Source organism: Eupeodes corollae, chromosome 1, assembly GCF_945859685.1.
Source record: "Eupeodes corollae chromosome 1, idEupCoro1.1, whole genome shotgun sequence".
NCBI lineage: Eukaryota > Metazoa > Arthropoda > Insecta > Diptera > Syrphidae > Eupeodes > Eupeodes corollae.
In genome coordinates this window covers 303,997,205-304,018,520 of record NC_079147.1, presented here as the reverse complement: position 1 = coordinate 304,018,520, position 21,316 = coordinate 303,997,205, and the positions used below count along the sequence as shown (strand labels likewise).

Here is a 21,316-nt window from a genome sequence, read left to right as displayed (position 1 = left end):
CAAAAACATTATTTTTCGTTGCACAAAATTGTTTTGGAGATGAAATCATATTTTAGTCGTAAAATTTGGTAGGTGACACATTTTTTTTTTCAGTTTTTTGATTTATAAAAAAACCGTTAAATGGATTTTTTTCAAAAAATATACTTGGTTGATATCACGTTACAATATATTATATAAAATTTAATTCAAGTCTCTAGCGTTTTTGGTTCGTAAGATATTTAGGGTTATCCAAAATGTTCACCTTTTTTTTAAACTGCTGTGGTAAAAAAAAACACCTACGCAATTATCTTGAGAGCCCTTTCTGCAGCTTTCTGCCTTATTATCTGTATAACAAAATTTATTTGAAGTCGATATCTCTTCTGGTTCTTGAGCTATGGACGACGAAAAAAACGTCGCGAAAGTACGAACGTACGTACACACGCACGCACAGACATCTTTCTAAAAATCTTTTATTTCGACTCTAGGGACCTTGAAACGTCGAAAAATGTCAAAATTTTCAATTTGACAAATCGGACCCATTATAATAACTTCGTATGGGAAGTTAAAAAAAAGCAATACCCAGGAGTGATAGTACGCAAAAAAAATCAAGAAAACAAAATATATACCTAAAATACCTCTTTACCCTTTTTTATACCTACACTACAATGTGCAACCACAAAACTTGCCGAAAGTTGAACCAAAAATCAAATTCTGCGTATACGATTGACTACGTAACACCCAAATCACGAGTCCATGACCTTACATCATACCACATACTAGAAAAAAAAAATATTTCTAAGAAAAGTCTTTTTTTTGTTGTATTTTCTGTTATTGTATACCGCAAGCAAAACAAAGAATACAAAAACTAAATGAGCCATGAGACCAACAACAAAAAAAAAATCTGAGAGAGGATGGGCGGGCGAAATTCTTTTGCAAAGAATTCTCTTCTTGAGCGCTGAGATGCAGTGGCATTCTTGGGAACTGGAAACTTCATTGTGTGCGTTTACAAAGAAATTTGTTGTTAAAAAATCCAAAATAGACCTCTTTTATAAAAATTAAATTAAATAAACAGTAGACGCAAGAACTTTTTACTTTTTTAAATAGAATAAACAAAATGCCAAAAAAAATAAAAAAAATATTTTGCAATTATATAAACTCCCAATCCCTCACAATTGCACCACAAATGTTGTTATATTGAAATGCATTTTTAATTATGTTGCGACAAATATTTTTTTTTTTCAAAATCGATAGTAAGAATAATATATATGGTCCTTTTTTTTAAAAAAAAAATTAAAACTAAAAAAATAAAAATCAGCTCGCCCCATGAATTCGCAAAAAATATTGGAAAAAAAAAGAATGCATTTTGGATTTTTTGTCTAAAAAAGTTACTATAACTATTTTTAAAAAAAAATTTAAAAGCAAATATCTGAACATATTATATTTAGAATTTGAAAAAAAGTTAAATTGACTTAGCTAGCTGTTATACTTTGGAAGTTTTATCAAATATTGCACCTATGCCACAATGCAAATTTGCCCTATTTTTCATAGTTTTCTACAATTTTTCTTGGAATAAATAAATAAATTAAAAAAAAAAGAAAATCGATACTATTTATAAAAATTTATTGTTTTTCGTAAAAAAATATAAAAAAATAAAAAATTATATTTTACACACTGCCCCATTGATTTTCGCAAGTAACTACCTGAATTTAATGATTTTTTAGTGATTCTAGTGCTGTTAAGGAACAAACAATTTTTTTAAATTTTTTATTCCTTTATACATATTTAGCCCAATATATTTTCAATCAAAACCCGTTTATTTCGTTTAAATATTTAAAAAAATGTAAACGCTACAAAGCTAAGCGCAAAGCACCAATCAATTTTTTTGCATGCGACATGCCCTTAAGGTCAAACGATATCTGTCTGCGGCTTCATGTTTTTTACATGGACAATTATGCATGGCGTGTTCTCGAGTGGCAAAACCATCCAATTTATTTGTATTGGCGAAGGATGGGATCACAAAAAATATTGTACACTCTGTTGCTTTAAGGGATTGATTATGTCTTTTTGTAGTATTGTAATAATTAGTGGTATGTTAAATTAAATTAATTAATGAAAAAAATTTACGTTTACAGTGCTCAATACCTCTTCCACTTATATACCACATCCTTACACACTTACAATAATTTAGTTATTTATTTCTAACAAAATATTCTCTAGAAATTATTAAATGACAAAACAAGGTTTGTCGGGTCAGCTAGTTATTTTATAAAAAAATATTGTTTTCAACATTCGAAATATTTGTGAGAAAAATCGAACTGACACTTTTTTAACACAAAATAAAAACATAAAAAATACCAATACTTAAACTTGGTAAAAAACTTCAATAAATTTCAAGCGTTGTGTTGATGTTTGAGTAAAGTGTTCTGGTTGATGGCGTTGCTTGAGAGGTTGCTAGAAAATGCGTGAGGATCCAAAATAGTCTACTATTTGTTAATTAACAAAACTGATGTAGTTGAAGTGATGATAATCCTGATGTGTACATATTTGGAGGCACAGTTACATCAAGAAAAGCTGATTGGCCGGCGTTACTGGCCAGAACTCTACAGCCAGTGGAGAGATAATTATTGACTTTTTCGTTCATCTTGCCACAGTTGATTTTTTAAAGGAAAAATTGGTAACCTCATATTTTCACATTACGGAGATGTGAATTGGCCTCCAAGAGATCTGACACGGATATACTGTTTTCGTCGTTTTGTAAATAGGCAACATTTGCGTTATTATGCTACAGAAAACCCTCACAGCCTCCACGAACTACCGTCGTATAGCCCTAAAGTGACTGTTGGGTCTGCAGTTTCAATAAAATTAATCATTGGTCTTTACTTTTTTAAAGAACATGGAAAGACGGTGACCGTCAGCTATAGTGCCCGTCACATTGACATGCTTAACAACTTAAAAAAAAAAAGAGTTGCGTAGAAAAAAGTCTTCTGGTTTCAACAAGATGGAGCACCTCCTCACACTACGGTCGCCACACTGATCGTCGCACGAGAGATATTTCCCGGTAGCCTCTTTTTCCGTTTTGGAGATATGCATTGGAATCCTTAATCACCTCACTTGACATTGTGCTATGTTGTTATCTAAAGTCAGGTGTTTACTTGTCAAAACTATACGTACAATAGTCGAATTTAAGCATGCAATTAAAACGGAAATTGCATTAATAGACGAAAACTTGATTCAACGCGTCCCTCAAATTTGTTGAACCGACTTTTTTCGTACTACGAACAAGATGGACTTCATATGCTCGACGTTCTTTTTTAAACTATTGTATTAATAACATAATTGTACGTCTTAAATGTCATGAGTTATATGGATTTGCTTTTGTACCTATTCCCGTGAACCACCCTCTACTGTTATAATAATTAGTCTTAACTCGAATCTGCTTACAAATTTATTACCCAAGTTTTATTTCAATCGACCCAATGGCTTAGGCAGTGGGAGCTACTTTTTCGAATTTTTAACCATCATCGTAATTTTATGTTTAATTTATATCATGAGTTTGAAATTTTTTTACGAATTCAATACTTGCCATTGTTTGTCTATATGCTGCAAAAAAAATGGATTACAAAAAAGAGTTTCTTTAAAAATATAAAAATATATTTCCTTTTACAATTTTCTAGATACTGTTAAAAATATACATCAGGTTTAAAAAATAAAAAAAAAACTCTTCAAAAATCCTGCGTCAAAGTTAACTTAACTCTTTTTCTGTCCACCATATAATTCAGCTGGTGTTGGAATATCAGCAACAAAAAAATTAGCCGGAATATAGTGGAATATCTTTTTCAAAACATCAAGGAGAATATCTTCGATGGTTTGAGTTATGACTGTGTACAAGGCATCGGCTAACATTTTCCAGTTGTCATTGAAAAATTTATTTGTACTGTCCTCTATGCAGAAAATCATTAACTCATATTCTTAAAGTTATTTTGTTTGTATTTAATTAAAACTCACCTAGAATCTTGTTTCCATTGAATAAGTTTGAAAAATGTGATTTCAATCCATCCAAACGGAAATCCACACGAACGTTTGTCACATTATAGAAAGTGTATCCTCCTTTTTCATAGAGATGGGTTTTTGAACTCATTATAACTGTCATATTTTCTAAAATAATAACAAAATTTGTTTGTATAAAATGTGTTTGAATATAAATATCGTCTTTTCAAAAACCTGCATCAAGTAGAACTTTTCCCTTTCCATTCAGTGGAATCAATAGAATTCTACCAAAAAGACTATAATCTCCAATCAGCTTCATTACTGGCAACATAAATGTTGTTTTCCAACTAAAATCCTTGGGATAAACTCTGTAAATTTATAAATCATTTTGAAACATTCAAAATAGGTTTTAGTGAAAATAGAATCTCAATTTTACATGCTCTCTATAACATTTGTCCTTCCAAAGCCTAAAATCTTAATATTTGATAGTTCTACTTTGAGATTAATAGCTTGACTGTTGCCTTGGTTGATTTTAATCCTGTTTAAGTAGAAGGGATCAAAACTTTTTATTGAGTCTAATCCAGGGATACCTTCAGGTGAGAAGAAGAATTTTTGGATTTTAAATGAAATATGTGAGATGAAGAAATAAGGATACAACAAACCTGTTCCTAGTTTATCAAAAAGTTGCTGAATACTTTGGGTGGAACAATTTAAAAAGTCCTTATCCGTCACACGACATTGCTTGATATAATCTGCTGTAAATAAACAAAAACAGGCAGTTATGAGTTCGAAATTAATATTTCTAATCAGGATATAAATATTATTATATAAACAAAATGAACGGATAAAACGGTTTAGTGGAGATAGAGTTTTGGATTATGAATTTTTGTGCAAAATATAAATAATTTTATGGATGTGGGCAATGAAGGATCTACCCCTCTCCCCAGGTAGATTATTTTGTTTAAATTTAATTAGGAATAATCAGAATTCAAAACTTACCGTATTGCATTAATGAATATAACCCCCCTTATATTTTTTTTAAATTTATTTTGTACGAACGAAAATAAAATTCGTATTTTACTGCTTTAAACTTTGTTGGTAAATGTTCTCGTTTCATCTAAGAACTGGACGAAGAATGGGAAAACCAGTCCAATTCAAATCGCTTAGCTAAAATGTATTATTGATCTATAAACGATCCAGAGAGGGGAGTCATATGAGCCATAAAGCTTATAGAGTTTAGTTGTAGGTATACGTAAATATTTCATCTAAAGATTTGTTAGTAATTTAACAATATTCACCAAAAAGCGGTTTGATGTCAAAAACAACTAAAATCTTTGTTCTTACACTATTTAGAATTTGGAAAAATCTTTAGTAATGTTTTCAATTATTTTCATAAGATTTTTTGTGAGACAAAGATCAAATATTCGGGTTATAAAAAAGAAAACTTGAATAAAAGATCGCCAATTTGATACGAAGTTTCACCTTTAAATTCGTGAAATTCGTCTTCAAGTTCTTCTTATTTTATTTTGACGCATATAAATAGTGTAATGTGTTTTCTTTTAAAATTGATTTTCTTTCAAAGTTTTAAGATCTTAAAAAGTAAAAGATCTTTTGAAATGAATTTGCTTTTGATACTCTAGAATTGATGTTTAAAAATCTGTCCCAAAACACAGAAAAATTGACACTTTCGTTAAACTAATGGCTGATCTAAAAACATATTGAACGTTTCATAGCTATTAACATAATGTAGAAGGTTTGAATCTCTTGAGAACTAAAGTAAAAAGAGATATCGAAACGTAGTGTAGTTTGTGATTGCTACACTAAAGTTTCATCAAAGTTTATTTCCTTACCTTAACTATCAAAATGCTAAATTTATGTACTTACAGTTTTGGACAAAGAATTAGCACAAAAAGCCTTTTTTTCGGTTTTTTCTATAATAATGAGAAGTAAGAATTTAAAAAAAAGTTTTATATTTTGAAATTCTAGGTACTCCGTTACTTAGTTATTCCCTTATCTTTTCTAAACGCAAACAATGTTTATCATTCAAATTACTGTGGTCATACAATTAGCACAATATGTTCTAAGAAATATTTTTAAATCAAAGTAAAACTTTTTATTTGATGAAAATTGAAATGTTTAAGTAAAAAGTAAGTCGATTTGAGTGTTTTATTCCATAATTTAATAATATTTATTGGTTAGATGGGTCGAAAACAATCGTGTTCGGCAGAACTGAGAAAAAATATTATTCAAATGAAAAATAATGGTAAAACGATTTAGGAAATAGCTAATGATATGGGACGATCAAGTAAATTAGTTTACAATGCAATAAAGTATAATGAAATTCATCATACAACCAACCATATTCAGAGAAAGCCCCCTCCTAAAAAGACAACACCTGCTGATGATTGTATTATTGCTTCTTATGCCAAAAAAAAACATTTTTTATATCAAAAGAAATTCAAAACAGAGTGATAGAAGACCATGGCATATCAGTGAGTAGCAGAACTATACGCAGAAGGCTAAATGAAAAGGATTTGATTATATACGTGGCACAGCACAAGCCTCTGGTCTTAAAGAAAAATATTAAAGCAAGACTTGAGTTTGCTCGAAGCTATGAACACAAAACTTTTTCATTTTGGAAAACTGTCCTATGGAGTGACGAGTCAAAATTCAATAAACTCGGATCAGATGGAAAGCGTCGAATTTTGGCGACCACCAAAGCAAGAACTCAATCCGAGGTACGCAGTAAAAACTGTTAAGCACGGTGGTGGTTCCATTATGGTATGAGCATCATTTTCATGGTTCGGTGTGGGACCCATTGTAAAAATAGACCAGAGAATGGATCAACATTTGTATAAGAGCATACTTGAGAACCACATGGAGCCGTTTGCTGATGATAATATGCCATTGACGAAGTTAATGCATGATAACGATCGTACTAGTGAAGCAATGGATTAGTGATCAGCAAATAAATGTTCTTTCCTGGCCAGCGCAGAGTCCTGATCTGAATCCCATAGAGAATCTATGGAACGATGTGGAACATCAGATTGAGCAAAAAAACGAAAAAATTTGGCAGATATTTGGGAAACAACCAGAGAAGTCTGGAACACCATTCCAATTTAGAGATGCCAGCGGTTAGTTGAGAGTATTCCTCGCCGGTTGCAATGTGTAATAAGGCAGAAAGGTTTTCCAACAAAATATTGAGGAACAAATTTATCTTCCGTTCTTTTTACGTTTTAAAAATTGACAACCTGCATCTTGTGCTAATTCTGTGTCCTAAATAAACATGATCTCCTATTTTAGGAAAAATTTTAGTTTTACCGCTGTGAATTTCTATATATTTCTATTAGCAAATAATTTTTTGTTAATGAATTTAATTATGTAAATAAATGAAGTTTCCCCAAAGTAAAAAAAGCATAATATATTTTGTTACATATTTTTGAAGTCTTGTGTGCTAATTCTTTGTCCATGCAACTGATTCCTAAAATTCAAAAACCAAACATTTTTCTCTCCTAAATTTGTAAGTATTGTTGACTCCTTTAAGAACAAAATATTTTCAAAAGGTTTAACCAAAACAGTAATTTTTAACTTCTCACATGAAGTAATTGTAATGTGTCCGATTTTTAAAATTTTGACATTTGTCGACGTTCCAAGGTCCATAGCTCAAGAACCAGTAGAGATATCGCCTACAAATAAATTTTGAGAAAAATCGAGTTGACTGTTTTTTTTTACAAAAAATAAGAAAAAATGTACTTTCGACTACCTTTACTACCTTTTCAAAAATTAAAAATATTGCCTCTAAACTCTTTTTATTTCATGGAAAATATTGTTTTCGATATTCAGTATTTTTAACTTCCCATAGGAAGTTATTGTAATGGGTCCGATTTGTCAAATTGAAAATTTTGACATTTCTCGACGTTTCAAGGTCCCTAGAGTCGAAATAAAAGATTTTTAGAAAGATGTATGTGCGTGCGTGTGTACGTACGTTCGTACGTCCGTACGTCCGTACGTCCGTACGTTCGCGACGTTTTTTTCGTCGTCCATAGCTCAAGAACCAGAAGAGATATCGACTTCAAATAAATTTTGTTATGCAGATAATAAGGCAGAAATATGCAGAAAGGGCTCTCAAGAAAATTGCGTGGGTGGTTTTTTTTACCATAGCAGTTTAAAAAAAAGGAGAACATTTTGGTTAACCCTAAATATCTTACGAACCAAAAACGCTAGAGACTTGAATTAAATTTTATATGATATACTTTAACGTAATCTCATAGAAATATATTTTTTGAAAAAAATCTATCTAACGGTTTTTTTTCTAAACCAAAAAATCTGAAAAAAAAAATTTGTCACCTCCTAAATTTAACGACTAACATATGATTTCATCTCCAAAACAATTTTGAGCAACGGAGAATAATGTTTTTGAAATCTGATAAAATTTTGAGAAAAATCGAATTGGCAGATTTTTTTATAAAAAATAAAAATCTAAAAAAAACATTACTCAAAGTTCGTAAAAATTAAATATCGATTCAAATATCTTTTCAAAAACTTAAAATTTAGACTTCAACCTTATTTTATCTTATAAGAAATATTGTTTTCAACATTCAGTAAAATTTTGAGGAAAATAGAATTGATAGTTTTTTTTACAAAAATTAAAAACCTAAAAAAAAAATGAATAAAAGTTGATAAAAATTGATTTTCGACTCAAATATATTTTCAAAACTTTGAGATATTGGCTTTAATTTACTTTTATCTGTTAAAAAATATTGTTGTAAACATTCAGTAAAATTTTGAACAAAATCGAATTGACAGTTTTTTTTATAAAAAATTAAAAACCGAAAAAAAATTAACAAAAGTTGGTAAAAATTGAATATGGATTCAAATATCTTTTCAAAAACTTGAAAGTTGGACTTCAAACTTATTTTATTTTATAAGAAATATTGTTTTAAGCATTCTGAAAGATGTTTAGAAAAATCGAATTGACAGTTTTTTTACAAAAAATAAAAACCTTAAAAAAAAATTTATAAAAGTTGGTAAAAATTGATTTTCGACTCAAATATCTTTTCAAAAATTGTAGATATTGGCTTTGAACTGCTTTTATCTTTCAAAAAATATTGTTGTTATCATTTAGTAAAATTTTGAAAAAAATCGAATTGAAAGTTTTTGTACAAAAAATTAAATACCTAAAAAAAAATTTAACAAAAGTTGGTAAAAATTGATTTTCGACTCAAATATCTTTTCAAAACTATACAACATTGGCTTCAAACTAATTTTATCTTATAGAAAATATTGTTTTCAACATTCGATAGAATTTTGAAGAAAATCGAATTGACGGTTTTTTTACAAAAAATAAAACTCTTAAAAAAACAATACTAAAACTTGGTAAAAATGTACTTTCGACTCAAATAGCTTTTCAAAAATTAAAAATATTGGCTTCAAACTTATTTTATTTTACAGAAAATATTGTTTTCGATATTCAGTGATTTCTATATATAAAAATCCAACAGTCCGTTTTTCATAAAAAATAAAATCTATAAAAAATAGTACGCAAATTTGGTAAAATTGATACTACTACATATAGACAAACTTTTAAGCAAGACAAATCGACAGACGGGATGGGAAGTTATCAGTGTGGGTCGCATCCCAGCCTCTTTTTTTTTATAAAAATCCACGGACTGTTCAATAAAAAATAAAAACTAGAGGAAATAGTACGCAAATTTGGTAAAAATTGATGTTCCTTTCTTGATGTCTCTCATATTAATTGCATTCATGCAAATTATACAAATTTAAGAAATGTTACTAAAATTTGTAAAAATTTGTTTTGGACTAAAAACCTATTTTACAAAACTAGATTTTCAAACTTAACTATTTCTTTATATGAAAAATATTGTTCGTAATTTGAAAATTTTTAAGAATAATTCAAGTAACAACTTTTTTAACCCAACCAAACAAACTTTAAAGCAAGACAAATCTACAGACGTAATGGAAAGTTTTCAGTATGGGTCGCATCCCAACCTCTTTTGAAGAATTGGTGTTGACTCCGAAAAATTTATTCCGAAAAAAATCAAAAAAAGCCACTCAATGCTTGATAACAGATATTGTTATATTTTCCTGCGAAAAAAAGATCACATTTTGTTGGTTGTTGCATCTTTATTTTTGTAGAGTTCTTCGCATTTATGGAAATTATTATTATACATTATTTTTGGAATAAAAATCTGCGTTTTTTTGCTGGATACCAGTGTTCGAAGATAATCTTATAAGAATAACTAAAGTTTTCTCTTTACCCCTTGAAATATTTTCAGCCTTCTTTAGAGAAAATTAAAGAAAGTTTGTAAGCGGTGTTTAAAACACATCTTTCTGTTAAGTGTGTGACCTCCCCGCCCTAATTGAAGTCTTGATCCTCCCGTGTGGGTGGTTTCTTTGGTATTTATATAATTCTAGACTGACTCTTTTTTTCTAATGTTCACACTAATTTATGCCATAAAAGGAGGCTGGGATGCGTACCACACTGATAACTTCCCATCCCGTCTGTCGATTTGTCTTGCTTAAAAGTTCGTCTACATGTACTACTACCAATTTTTACAAAATTTGCGTACTATTTTTTGTAGATATTATTTTTTATGAAAAAACGGACGGATTGTTGGATTTTTATATAAAAACTACTGAATATCGAAAACAATATTTTCTGTGAAATTAAATAAGTTTGAAACCAATATTTTTAATTTTTGAAAAGCTATTTAAGTCGAAAGTAAATTTTTACCAAGTTTTAGTATTGTTTTTTTTAGAGTTTTATTTTTTGTAAAAAAAAACTTTCAATTCGATTTTTTTCAAAATTTTACTGAATGTTAACAAAATTTTTTTTTAAAAGATAAAAGTAAATCAAAGCCAATATCTCCAAGTTTCGAAAAGATATTTGAGTCGAAAATCAATTTTTAACAACTTTTGTTAAATTTTATTTAGGGTTTTAATTTTTTTTACAAAAACTGTCAATTCGATTTTTTTCAAAATTTTATCAGATGTCAAAAACATTATTCTTCGTTGCGCAAAATTGTTTTGAAAATGAAATCATATTTAAGTCGTAAAATTTTGTAGGTCACACATTTTTTTTCAGTTTTTTTGATTTATGAAAAAAAACCGTTAAATGGATTTTTTTTCAAAAAATATACTTCTTTGATATCACGTTATAATATATTATATAAAATGTAATTCAAATCTCTAGCGTTTTTGGTTCGTAAGATATTTAGGGTGAACCAAAATGTTCACTTTTTTTCAAACTGATATGGTAAAAAAACCCACGCAATTTTCTTGAGAGCCCTTTCTGCATCTTTCTGCCTTATTATCTGTATAACAAAATTTATTTGAAATTGATATCTCCTCTGGTTCTTCAGCTACGGACGACTAAAAAACATCGCTAACGTACGGGCGTACGTACACACGCACGCACAGAAATCTTTTATTTCGACTCTAGGGACCTTGAAACGTCGAGAAATGTCCAAATTTTCAATTTGACCAATCGGACCCATTACAATAACTTCCTATGAGAAGTTAAAAACTGACTTATATGACAGCAGCAAAAAGTGGCAGATGTCAATGGTGACAGATGTTAGAAGTGACAGATTCCAAGAGTGCCAGGTGTCAAAAGTGCCAGATGTCAAAAGTGAAAAATCGAATTGACAGTTTTTTTTATAAAACATAAAAATCTAAAAAAACATTTCTCAAAGTTGGTAAAAATTGAATATCGATTCAAATATCTTTTCAAAACCTTGAAATTTAATCTTAAAACTTATTTTATCTTATAAGAAATATCGTTTTCAACATTCTGAAAAATGTTGAGAAAAATCGAATTGAAAGTTTTTTTTTTACAAAAAATAAAACTCTAAAAAACACAAAACTAAAACTTGGTAAAAATTTACTTTCGACTCAAATAGATTTTCAAAAATTAAAAATATTGGTTTCAAACTTATTTAATTTCACAGAAAATATTGTTTTCGATATTCAGTATTTTTATATAAAAATCCAACAGTTCGTTTTTCATAAAAAATAAAATTTACAAAAAATAGTACGCAAATTTGGTAAAAATTGATACGAGTACATATAGACGAACTTTTAAGCAAGACAAATCGACAGACGGGATGGGAAGCTATCAGTGTGGGTCGCATTCGCATCCCAGCCTCTTTTTTATTTTTTAAATCTGAGCTACTGATCACAGTGGGAGTGACAGTGGTTGGGTAATTTATGTGTTTGATTTCAGAAACATAAACTGACCATTTCATTATTTTAGAACAGTTTTTTCATTATAGTTTCATTATAGAACATAAATTCATGTGAGTTAAAAAGAAAATATTCTTATATTAAAAAATAAATTATTCAAAACCTTAAATAATATTTTAAAATAAGATCATTATTCCCCTTCTTCTATTGCAATATATACCTATTCCCTCTCTATTGGTTTTTTTTTTTAATAAATTTTGACATCTTGAAAAAAAAATGTAGATATGTTGACTTAAACCTTATTTCATCTGATTGAAAATAGTGTAATTGACCTACGGTAAAATTTTAAAATGTAATGAATTCAAATATTTTTTTAAAGATTGCCTACAATAATTTCCAAAAAATACTTTAAAATCACTCAACTATTTCTACAATCTTATCATCCTTTAACTTGATGTTATTAGAGTTTTTGTTCCACAATTTTTTCAAAATAATCACAATTATCCACTTGAACTAGAAGAGTTGCAGAATTTCTTACTCAATCTAAACTAGCACTTGCTTCAATCCTCCACAGTCTATAATTTCTTAATACCCCTACAGAACCACCACCATACTGAAAAGATTCCATATAAGCCTATACACAATTCCCCCTTGAATCGAAAGTATTCATTATACCTGCCAGCTGCATTAATATTTCAACATCCCCCAAAGTCCAACCATAAAAGTCCGATTTTAATTCAAACTAAACACAATTATTTTGAAATTGAAAAACTTGACATTATAGCTGCACTACACGCGCGTTCGAAAAATTGCATGCAACAAACCAGTAACCAAATATTAAGCAATCCAAATCCAATCCAAAGTCACTCCACCATCCATAAACTCAAAGATACCCTTTCTAATGCACCGCAAAGACTTGATTTCACACATGTTTTTAAAAAAAAGCTAAATAAATTGATTTTATCCTTGGATATTTTTCTGTACGTTAGATATTCTATACGCCACCGAACGCTACCGGGCAAGCAGCTTTTTGATGGTAAACTAAAACTAGGTCATCACAATCACTCTTTTTTAAAGTCACTCAACCAGTTTCGATTTCAAAACATTAAACACTAAAATCTAAAATCACAACAAGTACCGTTGCTATGGTTAATAATATTTTTTCTTCTTTCAAGTGATTTTTTTGAGGACAATATTCTTAAAGTTTTGGAACTTTCACACAGAAATCTTTTAACACAAAAATCACTTTTGCGCGACTTACGTTGGTCTGTCAAGAAACGTTCATCTCCAGCCGCCGCCACTGCTGATCCAAACATCATCACGCTGGCCAAAATTCCCGCCAACAAAAACTTGCTATAGAAGCGCACCTTGTTTCCCATCTTCTTCCTCTTTTTTTGTTGCACTTTCCAACACCAAAGAATTTACGAGCAAAGAGATAAGCTAAAGAACTTCCGAAACTTTTACTTTCTTCCGCAGGCCACCTGACGCGGTCTCAATAATACCAAATCCGTCTGATCTCTTCTTCCAATTCGTTGTCTGGCTTACTTGGCTGGCTGGCTTGGCTAGCAAAGCTGACTGGGTATAGGGTAATCCGCACGACCGGCTTCCACAATCACAAATGCGCCTCGGTCTGCACGCGACAATTCAATTATATAACTTTACGACGACTATCCGCTGCAATAACGGTTATTGCTTCTGCTTGTTTGCTGCTTGCTGCACTTGTATCTCCGATCCCATGCTCTATGCTGGACAAGTCGGTTAGGAGGTTAAAGCCCACAATCAACGAGTACAGCACCAGCACCGAACAGCTGGTCGTTGTCGGTCGGTCAGCCGTTCCAGCATCAGCATTATCATCGGTATGGCAGTAGCAGCAACCTGTCTTGACGGCAGCACTACAGCGACGCGGCGCGACGGCGGCGGTGGTGGCAAAGCGTATCTATAACTAGGGAAGCTATTTGCTCAAAATTAAAACAGCATCGCATCGCTGACTGGTGTTGCACCATCATATCGTACAAAAATAAGTGGTGCTGCCCCAGCTATACCGCATCACAAGACGCAAGGGGTGGAATTCAAATGGTGGTGCGGCTGTTTTGGATTCTATTTTTTGTTTTTGTTTATCGCTTTGGCTATGATGGCCTTTGAGGTGGAAAACCTATGTTGCTGTTGCCTTTTCCACTGTGCGTCGTGTCGTCCCCATCGACAACGCCGCTGCCGTGCCGCCTTCCACATAGTACTCGTTGGCAGTCATGCATTTTTATGACAAACGCATGCACATATGTTTGCATGCAAAGCTCTTTTGAAGGAATAGAAAAATCAAAACAGAACTGAGGAAGAGGTGAGCGCCGCATAATTGTGTCAACAGTTATAAAGCGGAACGACCACCATTACCACCAACTAACCAACCCACTGTTTGACTGGAAGCAGGTGGAACTTCAAATAAAATCGTTTGGCTTGATGACTTTGGGAGAGAACAGGTAAAGTGATTTTATATTTTAGTGGTCCCCTAAGGTTATGTATTGGTTTTGTAGGAAAATATGTTCCGATAAGAAAAAAGAGAATAAAGAATTCGTATGAAAAAGGGTGTTTTTCTTAGATGTATAACAATTAGAAATTTAATAAAACCAAGATGGTTTTTAAATTGACATCAAATTTAATTCACTGGAAACATACAATCTTCTGGCATTATAATTTTAATGTGATTTCTTGAGTCTGACCTCCACGGCTGACTCGGACGTTGTTTAATTTGGAGGACCAATGCTCGATGCGATTTTACAAAATGTGGCCGTATTTCGGAACTAACGCTTAGAATGTTTTCCCTCAATTGGCCAATCGTTTTGGGATTATACCATACAAGTATAATCTTTAAGTTCTAAACCTCTCTAAAAAACACCCATTTATTTCTATGTGTTGCAAGAAAAAACTGATTACTCGGACCAGTTTAATTTAATTTAGATTAATAATCAAAGGTTTCTTGATTTAGTTTTTGTGGATAGTGAGTTTTTTAATTTCTCTTGACAAGTCCAATTTCTTGATCACGATAATTCCATCCATCATGTTGCAATAATTGACGAAACTTTTGTTTTTATCACTTTTGAGAGAAAGAAAGATCTTTTAATTATGTTTATAATTTTCGAACAAAACACAATTATTTTGAGATATCTGCGCTTTAAAGAAAATGTGTTCACCATCCAAGAACGGTTTTTGGAATTTGTCGATTGCAACAAAAACACTGGCACCTCAATAGCTTATTTGATCTGCGAAACATTGGCAAAGAACGGAATCCCTTTAGAAGACTGCTGTTGACAAGGCTATGACAATGGAAGCAATATGAAAGGACAGTATAATTGTTTTATTCAAAAATCCGAATGCCGTGTATTCACCATGTGCAGCTCACAGCCTTAACTTGCGTGAAGTCCATTCAGCGGAATGTTGTACTGCCGCAATAATATTTCCGATTCAAGATGGTCAGCTAGAATTAAGGTAGTGAAACCATTTGCAAATCATCTGAAAAAACCTTATATCATCATTAGAAGACTTCAGTGATATAAATTCAACTGCTGAAGCTCGAAGAGATGTAAATGGAACAAATTTGAATGGGTCCTGATGTCTTCGATTTGGTGCAAGGTTTTTAGCACTATAATTGAAAGAAGTATCCTTCTTCTATTGACGTTAAAATTCGAAATCTCGACAACTTGAACATGATTTGAACATTATTTCAAACGGATGGGATCAAAATACATCCGAATTCAAACAGAAGAAGAAATACATTTCCAGAGCAACACCTTTTACTTTATAGTTGATTCAATTATAGGTATATCTGGAATTTCTCTTCGGTTCGATACGATGAAAAATTTTAGTGCAACATTTTATTTTTTATGACAATTTAAACAATGGACGAAATTGAGATTAAAAAATACGCTACAAGGTTCATCCAAAATTATAACTCAATGTTATTTATTCCCAGAACTTGGAGACGATTTTCCCTAACATTAGTGTTTCTCTCCGTGTGTTTTCCACCATACCTTTTACCGTAGCTAGTGCTGACCGTTCATTTAGGGTCCTTGTCAAAACAAAGAATTTTCATCGTTCGTGCTCATCACAAGATCGTGTTTCCGGACTTGGTACACTATGCATCGAAGTACATTTGGCAAGGAAATTGAATTTCGATGCAATTATAAGTTTTTTTGTTGCTCAGAAAGCTCCAAAAATATGTAATTTACTGACTAATTACTTTCAATCTGTGCATTCATTAGATGCTCCTTCTATCCAGAAGATGATTTTGGCAAAAAGAATTGTCGACATCGGCTCGGTTAACCTTAGTTGTGTAGAAATCCAAGAGTCTTAATATGGATTAGCTCCTAATAAAGGTGAAATACCGGATGAAATTTCTGTTAGTATTTTAAAAATTGTGCAATTACGTTAACTTTTGATAATTTTGAATCTTTCACTTAGCGAAGTCCAATTTTTAAATACCAGGAAAATCTCATTTTTGTCTCCAATTTTTAAATCGGGATCGAGACAGGAAATCATTATTTATAGACCAATATACAAAATTCTTTAAATTATTCGAAAAAAACTAATTTGTAACAAGCTTTTAGATTTGTTTCGTAGGCACATATCAGTTTTTCAAAATGGTTTTATATCAGGTAGGTCCACCGCAACAAACTTAGATTAAATTATTCATGACATAATATCAAATATTGAAAAGAAGTGCCAAACCGATACTATATTTGCACAGACTTTGCGAAAGCACTAAAAAGAATAAATCGTATAGTATTAATCCTTAAATCATTTTCTTTAGGTATTCACTTTTCTTTATTGAAGTGGCTAAAATCATATTTTTCATGAAGAATCCAAAAAGTTAAAAGCGATTGCTCGTTCTCATATAACATCACTGTTTCATCAGGGGTTCCACAAGGAAGTCGTTTAGGACCATTACTTTTTCTGTTTTGTAAATGACATTCCTGGTATTTTCAATGTTTCAAGTTGCCTCCCTTTTGCGAATGACCTCAAAATTTATAGTGAAATAACCTGTGAACCATATTGTTTTCTTCTTTCGAAAGATCTATCAAGATTAGATGTTTGATATGAACGGAATAACCTTCTACCACAGATAATAAATATTATATATAAATATTATAAATTTATTATCTGTGCTTCTACTTAATATTTCGAAGTGTCAAATCTTGTCTGGGATTACAAACTTATTTTATTTGATTATAGTATCAATCACATTGAGTTGGAACGATTAAAAAAAAAGACCTTGGAGTTGTCTTGGATACCAACTTGTCATTTTTACTTCACTTTGACTATAGGATAACCAAAGCCAATTAAATGCTTGGATTTATCGAAAGAAACAATACAGAATTCTCAAAGCCCAAATCACTATTCATTTCTTTAGAAAGGTAAATTTTGAAGTATAGCAGCATAGTCTGGACTCCTTTTTATAATAATTCAAGGGATAGCATCGAGTGAATTGAGAAGTATTTAACTAGATATTCCTTTTTTAAATAAAAATGGAGGATTCCCAGACCGTCTTATAGTATTGGGTGTTTGCTGTTTAAAATACAATATCTTCAAGATCGTATAGCATATTTGGCAGTGACGTTTATTAGAGACATCATAACTCATCATATTAACGGTCCTCCACTATATGCTTCATCTAAAACAACACGTTGTCGATTTTTAAGTTACGAAAAGTTTCATCGCAGCAATTATGGTCGAAATGAACCTATTTCCCGTAGCATAAGGGAGGCAAATTCAATTTGTAACAGGGCTGATTTTTTCATATCGTAGCCGTATTCCTCCTTGAGTCCTTTGCACACTTTTACTAAGCTATCTTTTTTTCATCTTTTTGTTGGTATAAACAGAGCTGGGTAAAATATTCCACATTCTTGATGTGTGGTTAAGAAAAGAATCTCTAACATTGAAAGTAAGGCATTCCTTTAAATGCCAATACCACCGCAAAATTGTTGAGAAGGGTAATAAAAATAATAAATTGGGTGACGCAATAGTCCGATGAGAACTAGGGCCTAGTGACTTACAACTCTCAACCATTAATGTGTGCAATTAATGTTGTCAGGGATGGGGGACCTAGAGAGCCGAATCCAAACGGCGAATTTGAGAAAGCAGTTGTCATGATAAAAATTTGTCAATTCCTCGCAAGAGCCAGTACCCGTGAAAAAAAAACTTTAGATGGCATAGGCAGGAATTAAACCCAAGACCTCTGGCAAGACAGTGCAACGCACTAACCATCATGCCACGGATACTACAAGAAGGGGAGTGTATCTGCCTAATTCGATAGAAAATTGTGTCACTGCTGTCTTTTATTGTTAAAGCGAGATATACCCGGATTGCCATTATCCCTGGATGACACTTGCATCGAGGAGACTGAACATCTCGATATTCTCGGTATGTGTACCACTAAACACCTTTTGTTGAACGATCACATACGCAATGTCGCCAAAAATGCAGCAAGATGTTTGGGTTTTTGGCGATGCAAGAAGTTTTTTACCCCTTCTGATCTGGCTGTTTTATACAGGACTTATATACGTCTAAAGCTTGAGTATGACTCCCATGTCTAGACTGGCGTTTCTGCAACTTACTTAAACCTCTTGGACAGTATTGAACGTAGATCATTTAGATTGATTGGTGATAATATCATTATAGGGTCAATTACGTTGCTCAAACATCGTCGTAAAGTTTTCTGTCTCACCCTCTTTTACCGTTATTTTAACGGTTTATGCTCTCGTGAAATAGCCAGCTGCATTCCTCCCCTTAAACAGTTCAACCGTAATACTCGCGCTTCTAGGAATGCTCATCAATATACCCTCGAGACCAACTTCGGTCGTACCGTCAAGTATAGAGATTCGTTCTTTAGCCGTACTACGCGAATGTGGAATTCCTTACCATACTCTGTCTTTCCCAGCCATTGCAATATTCATGAATTCAAAAGCAATGTACACCGACACCTCCTTTCAACCCCTCTCTCCCTTTCCTAGTGCTCACACTGTGTCTTTGCGTAATAATTGTAGTAAAAAACTGAAAAAGTTTCAATTATCATTGCAAAGTGACATATATGTCAAAATGAAATGGCATTGTCCAAGCTTTTATATAGTACCTTATCAAGAATTACTTTTAAAAGTGTTAAGAGGGATGCAAGTTCATGCGACTAAGATGTAGACATAATTTAATTTTTTGTTTTTCTACTGCTATTTTCCATATTTGCACAACATTTTAACAAGAACGAATTTTTTGATTTCCTAACATTTTTGTTGTACTCGTTATCGCAACGCTTGAAGAATTTTTGTTGCCAGAAACAGTCGTTGTCGCTGTCGTCGTTCGGTGCAACGAACTAGAATTTGGAAATACTCGTACTTATAACCATATCAAGTATACAGTAGTGACATATGGCAGAGGCATAAGGTCGTTTTTAGATAAATGCATGCACATGGATAAAATATTATGGCGGACAAAACAACTGGTGATTATATTTTTTTTGATTGAATTAGAGGATTTCGAAATAAATAAGATAGTGATCACAATATTTATAAAATTCATTAATATTTTGGCATTAGTAAAAAAGATGTCCTCACGTGCATCAGGTTTATATTTATGGAAAGCGGTCACCGATTTGTGAAAAAGTCGATATAGTTTGTAAAAGCTACTAGAGGACAAAAATAACTCTTGGATGATTTGTCAATTCCTTGCAAGAGGCAGTAGCCGTGAATAAAATACTTTAGATGGCACAAGCAGGTATTGAACCCTAACTTACCATCACGCCACGGCTAATACATGTGTGAAACATAACGTTATTTAAATACGGGTTTCCCAAAGTGTGCTCCGCGGAGCACTTGATTTCAAACAATTTTGTTTTTTGAACGGCAGACATACTAGGTCTGCAGGCAATCACAATCCGTGGAATACCGAGATAAGACAAAAAGAAGCATAATTTTGTAGTTGCAGGAACACTTTTTCATCCACTTGCAACGATAAAAAAAAACATTCATGGACAAATTCTATTTTTTATTCTACCTTACTCGTATAAATTTTCATACAATACCACGTGAGAGTGACGATTAAAATAGAAAAAATGTTTGTTCAATTCATCCAAACTTTTAAATTAATGTAGTTCTGCGAAGTTGATTTGCAGTTGCTTTTAGTTCGTAAGTTTTACTTTATTTTGTTTTTATACATGACGTTTTCGAATGGATCGCTAGCTTAAGTCTGGATCTTTAACAAAAAGCAAGTGCATGCTCCGCAAAAGCACCCGAAGCTTCCGAAGAATCACCATATCGGTTTCTTATATTCTTATTATAGTGCGAAGGAAAATGAAGCAATAGAGACAGTGGTGTTAGAGATTTCTGAAATCTGAAGGTTTTGAGTTTGATAGTTTGCCTAGTACTAGTTCCACGGTGATCAATGATCGAATCATATTTGAATTTTGGATTTGCTGAGACAAGTGACAACAACCGTCAATGCGTAATTTGCGACAAAGTGTGTCTGAAAGTGCAATGTTTCCAGCAAGTGAAACGTCACTTCGGGACTCATCCAGATTTCTTCAAAAGAAAGTGTGATGAACTTACTAAATCTTAAACCATTATAACTTTTCACTTAAAGACAGTGAACGAAAATGCGTTGATGGCGTCCTACGTGGTAAGTTTCCGAAGCCCATACCATTGCTAAAAACTTAATAAAGCCATGTTTTAAAGACATTGTGACATTGTTGAATGTTTGTTGGGTGAAAAAGCCAAAAAATAGTTCACAAGATTGCTTTGTCAAATAACACAATATCAAGACAAATCGGTAACTTACCTGCTTTACTTACTTTTACGAATAAAAGTCACATTGCCAACTACTACAACTGGTGGTGAAATTTTTAATTTGATTGACAATTTTTGTATTGTAAATGACATACCATAGGTTATATGCGTTTAAGTATGCACGGACAAACGGTGCCTAGGCCATAACTGGAAAATGTCCGGTGCCGTCGCAAGAATAAAACGAATTGTTAAAGGAGTAGCCATAACATTTTACACCGCCATGCCCTCGCAATGAGAAAATGCCGGTGTCCCTTAAAGATATGTTGGAATATGTGAAAATAGTTAACTTTATTAAATCACGGCCAAAAAATACAAGTGTTTTT

At 32.0% G+C, this 21,316-nt stretch overlaps 1 protein-coding gene across 2 annotated transcripts; it reads right to left on the bottom strand.

The window, feature by feature from the left end:
- Nucleotides 1-3,614: 3,614 nt before the first annotated feature.
- LOC129940595 (protein takeout) lies at nucleotides 3,615-14,039 on the bottom strand. Of its 2 annotated transcripts, none has more exons than XM_056048978.1 (6): nucleotides 13,433-14,039; nucleotides 4,629-4,718; nucleotides 4,403-4,556; nucleotides 4,201-4,334; nucleotides 3,985-4,134; nucleotides 3,615-3,920 (listed from the first exon to the last, which is right to left on the bottom strand). In XM_056048978.1, exons 1-6 carry the CDS (start codon nucleotides 13,548-13,550, stop codon nucleotides 3,727-3,729), a joined length of 840 nt encoding a protein of 279 aa, XP_055904953.1. In that variant the 5' UTR covers nucleotides 13,551-14,039; the 3' UTR covers nucleotides 3,615-3,726. The 2 variants fall into 2 exon arrangements, with proteins under 2 accessions (XP_055904953.1, XP_055904952.1); XM_056048977.1 differs by having other exon boundaries at nucleotides 4,629-4,721; nucleotides 13,433-14,038.
- Nucleotides 14,040-21,316: the final 7,277 nt, after the last annotated feature.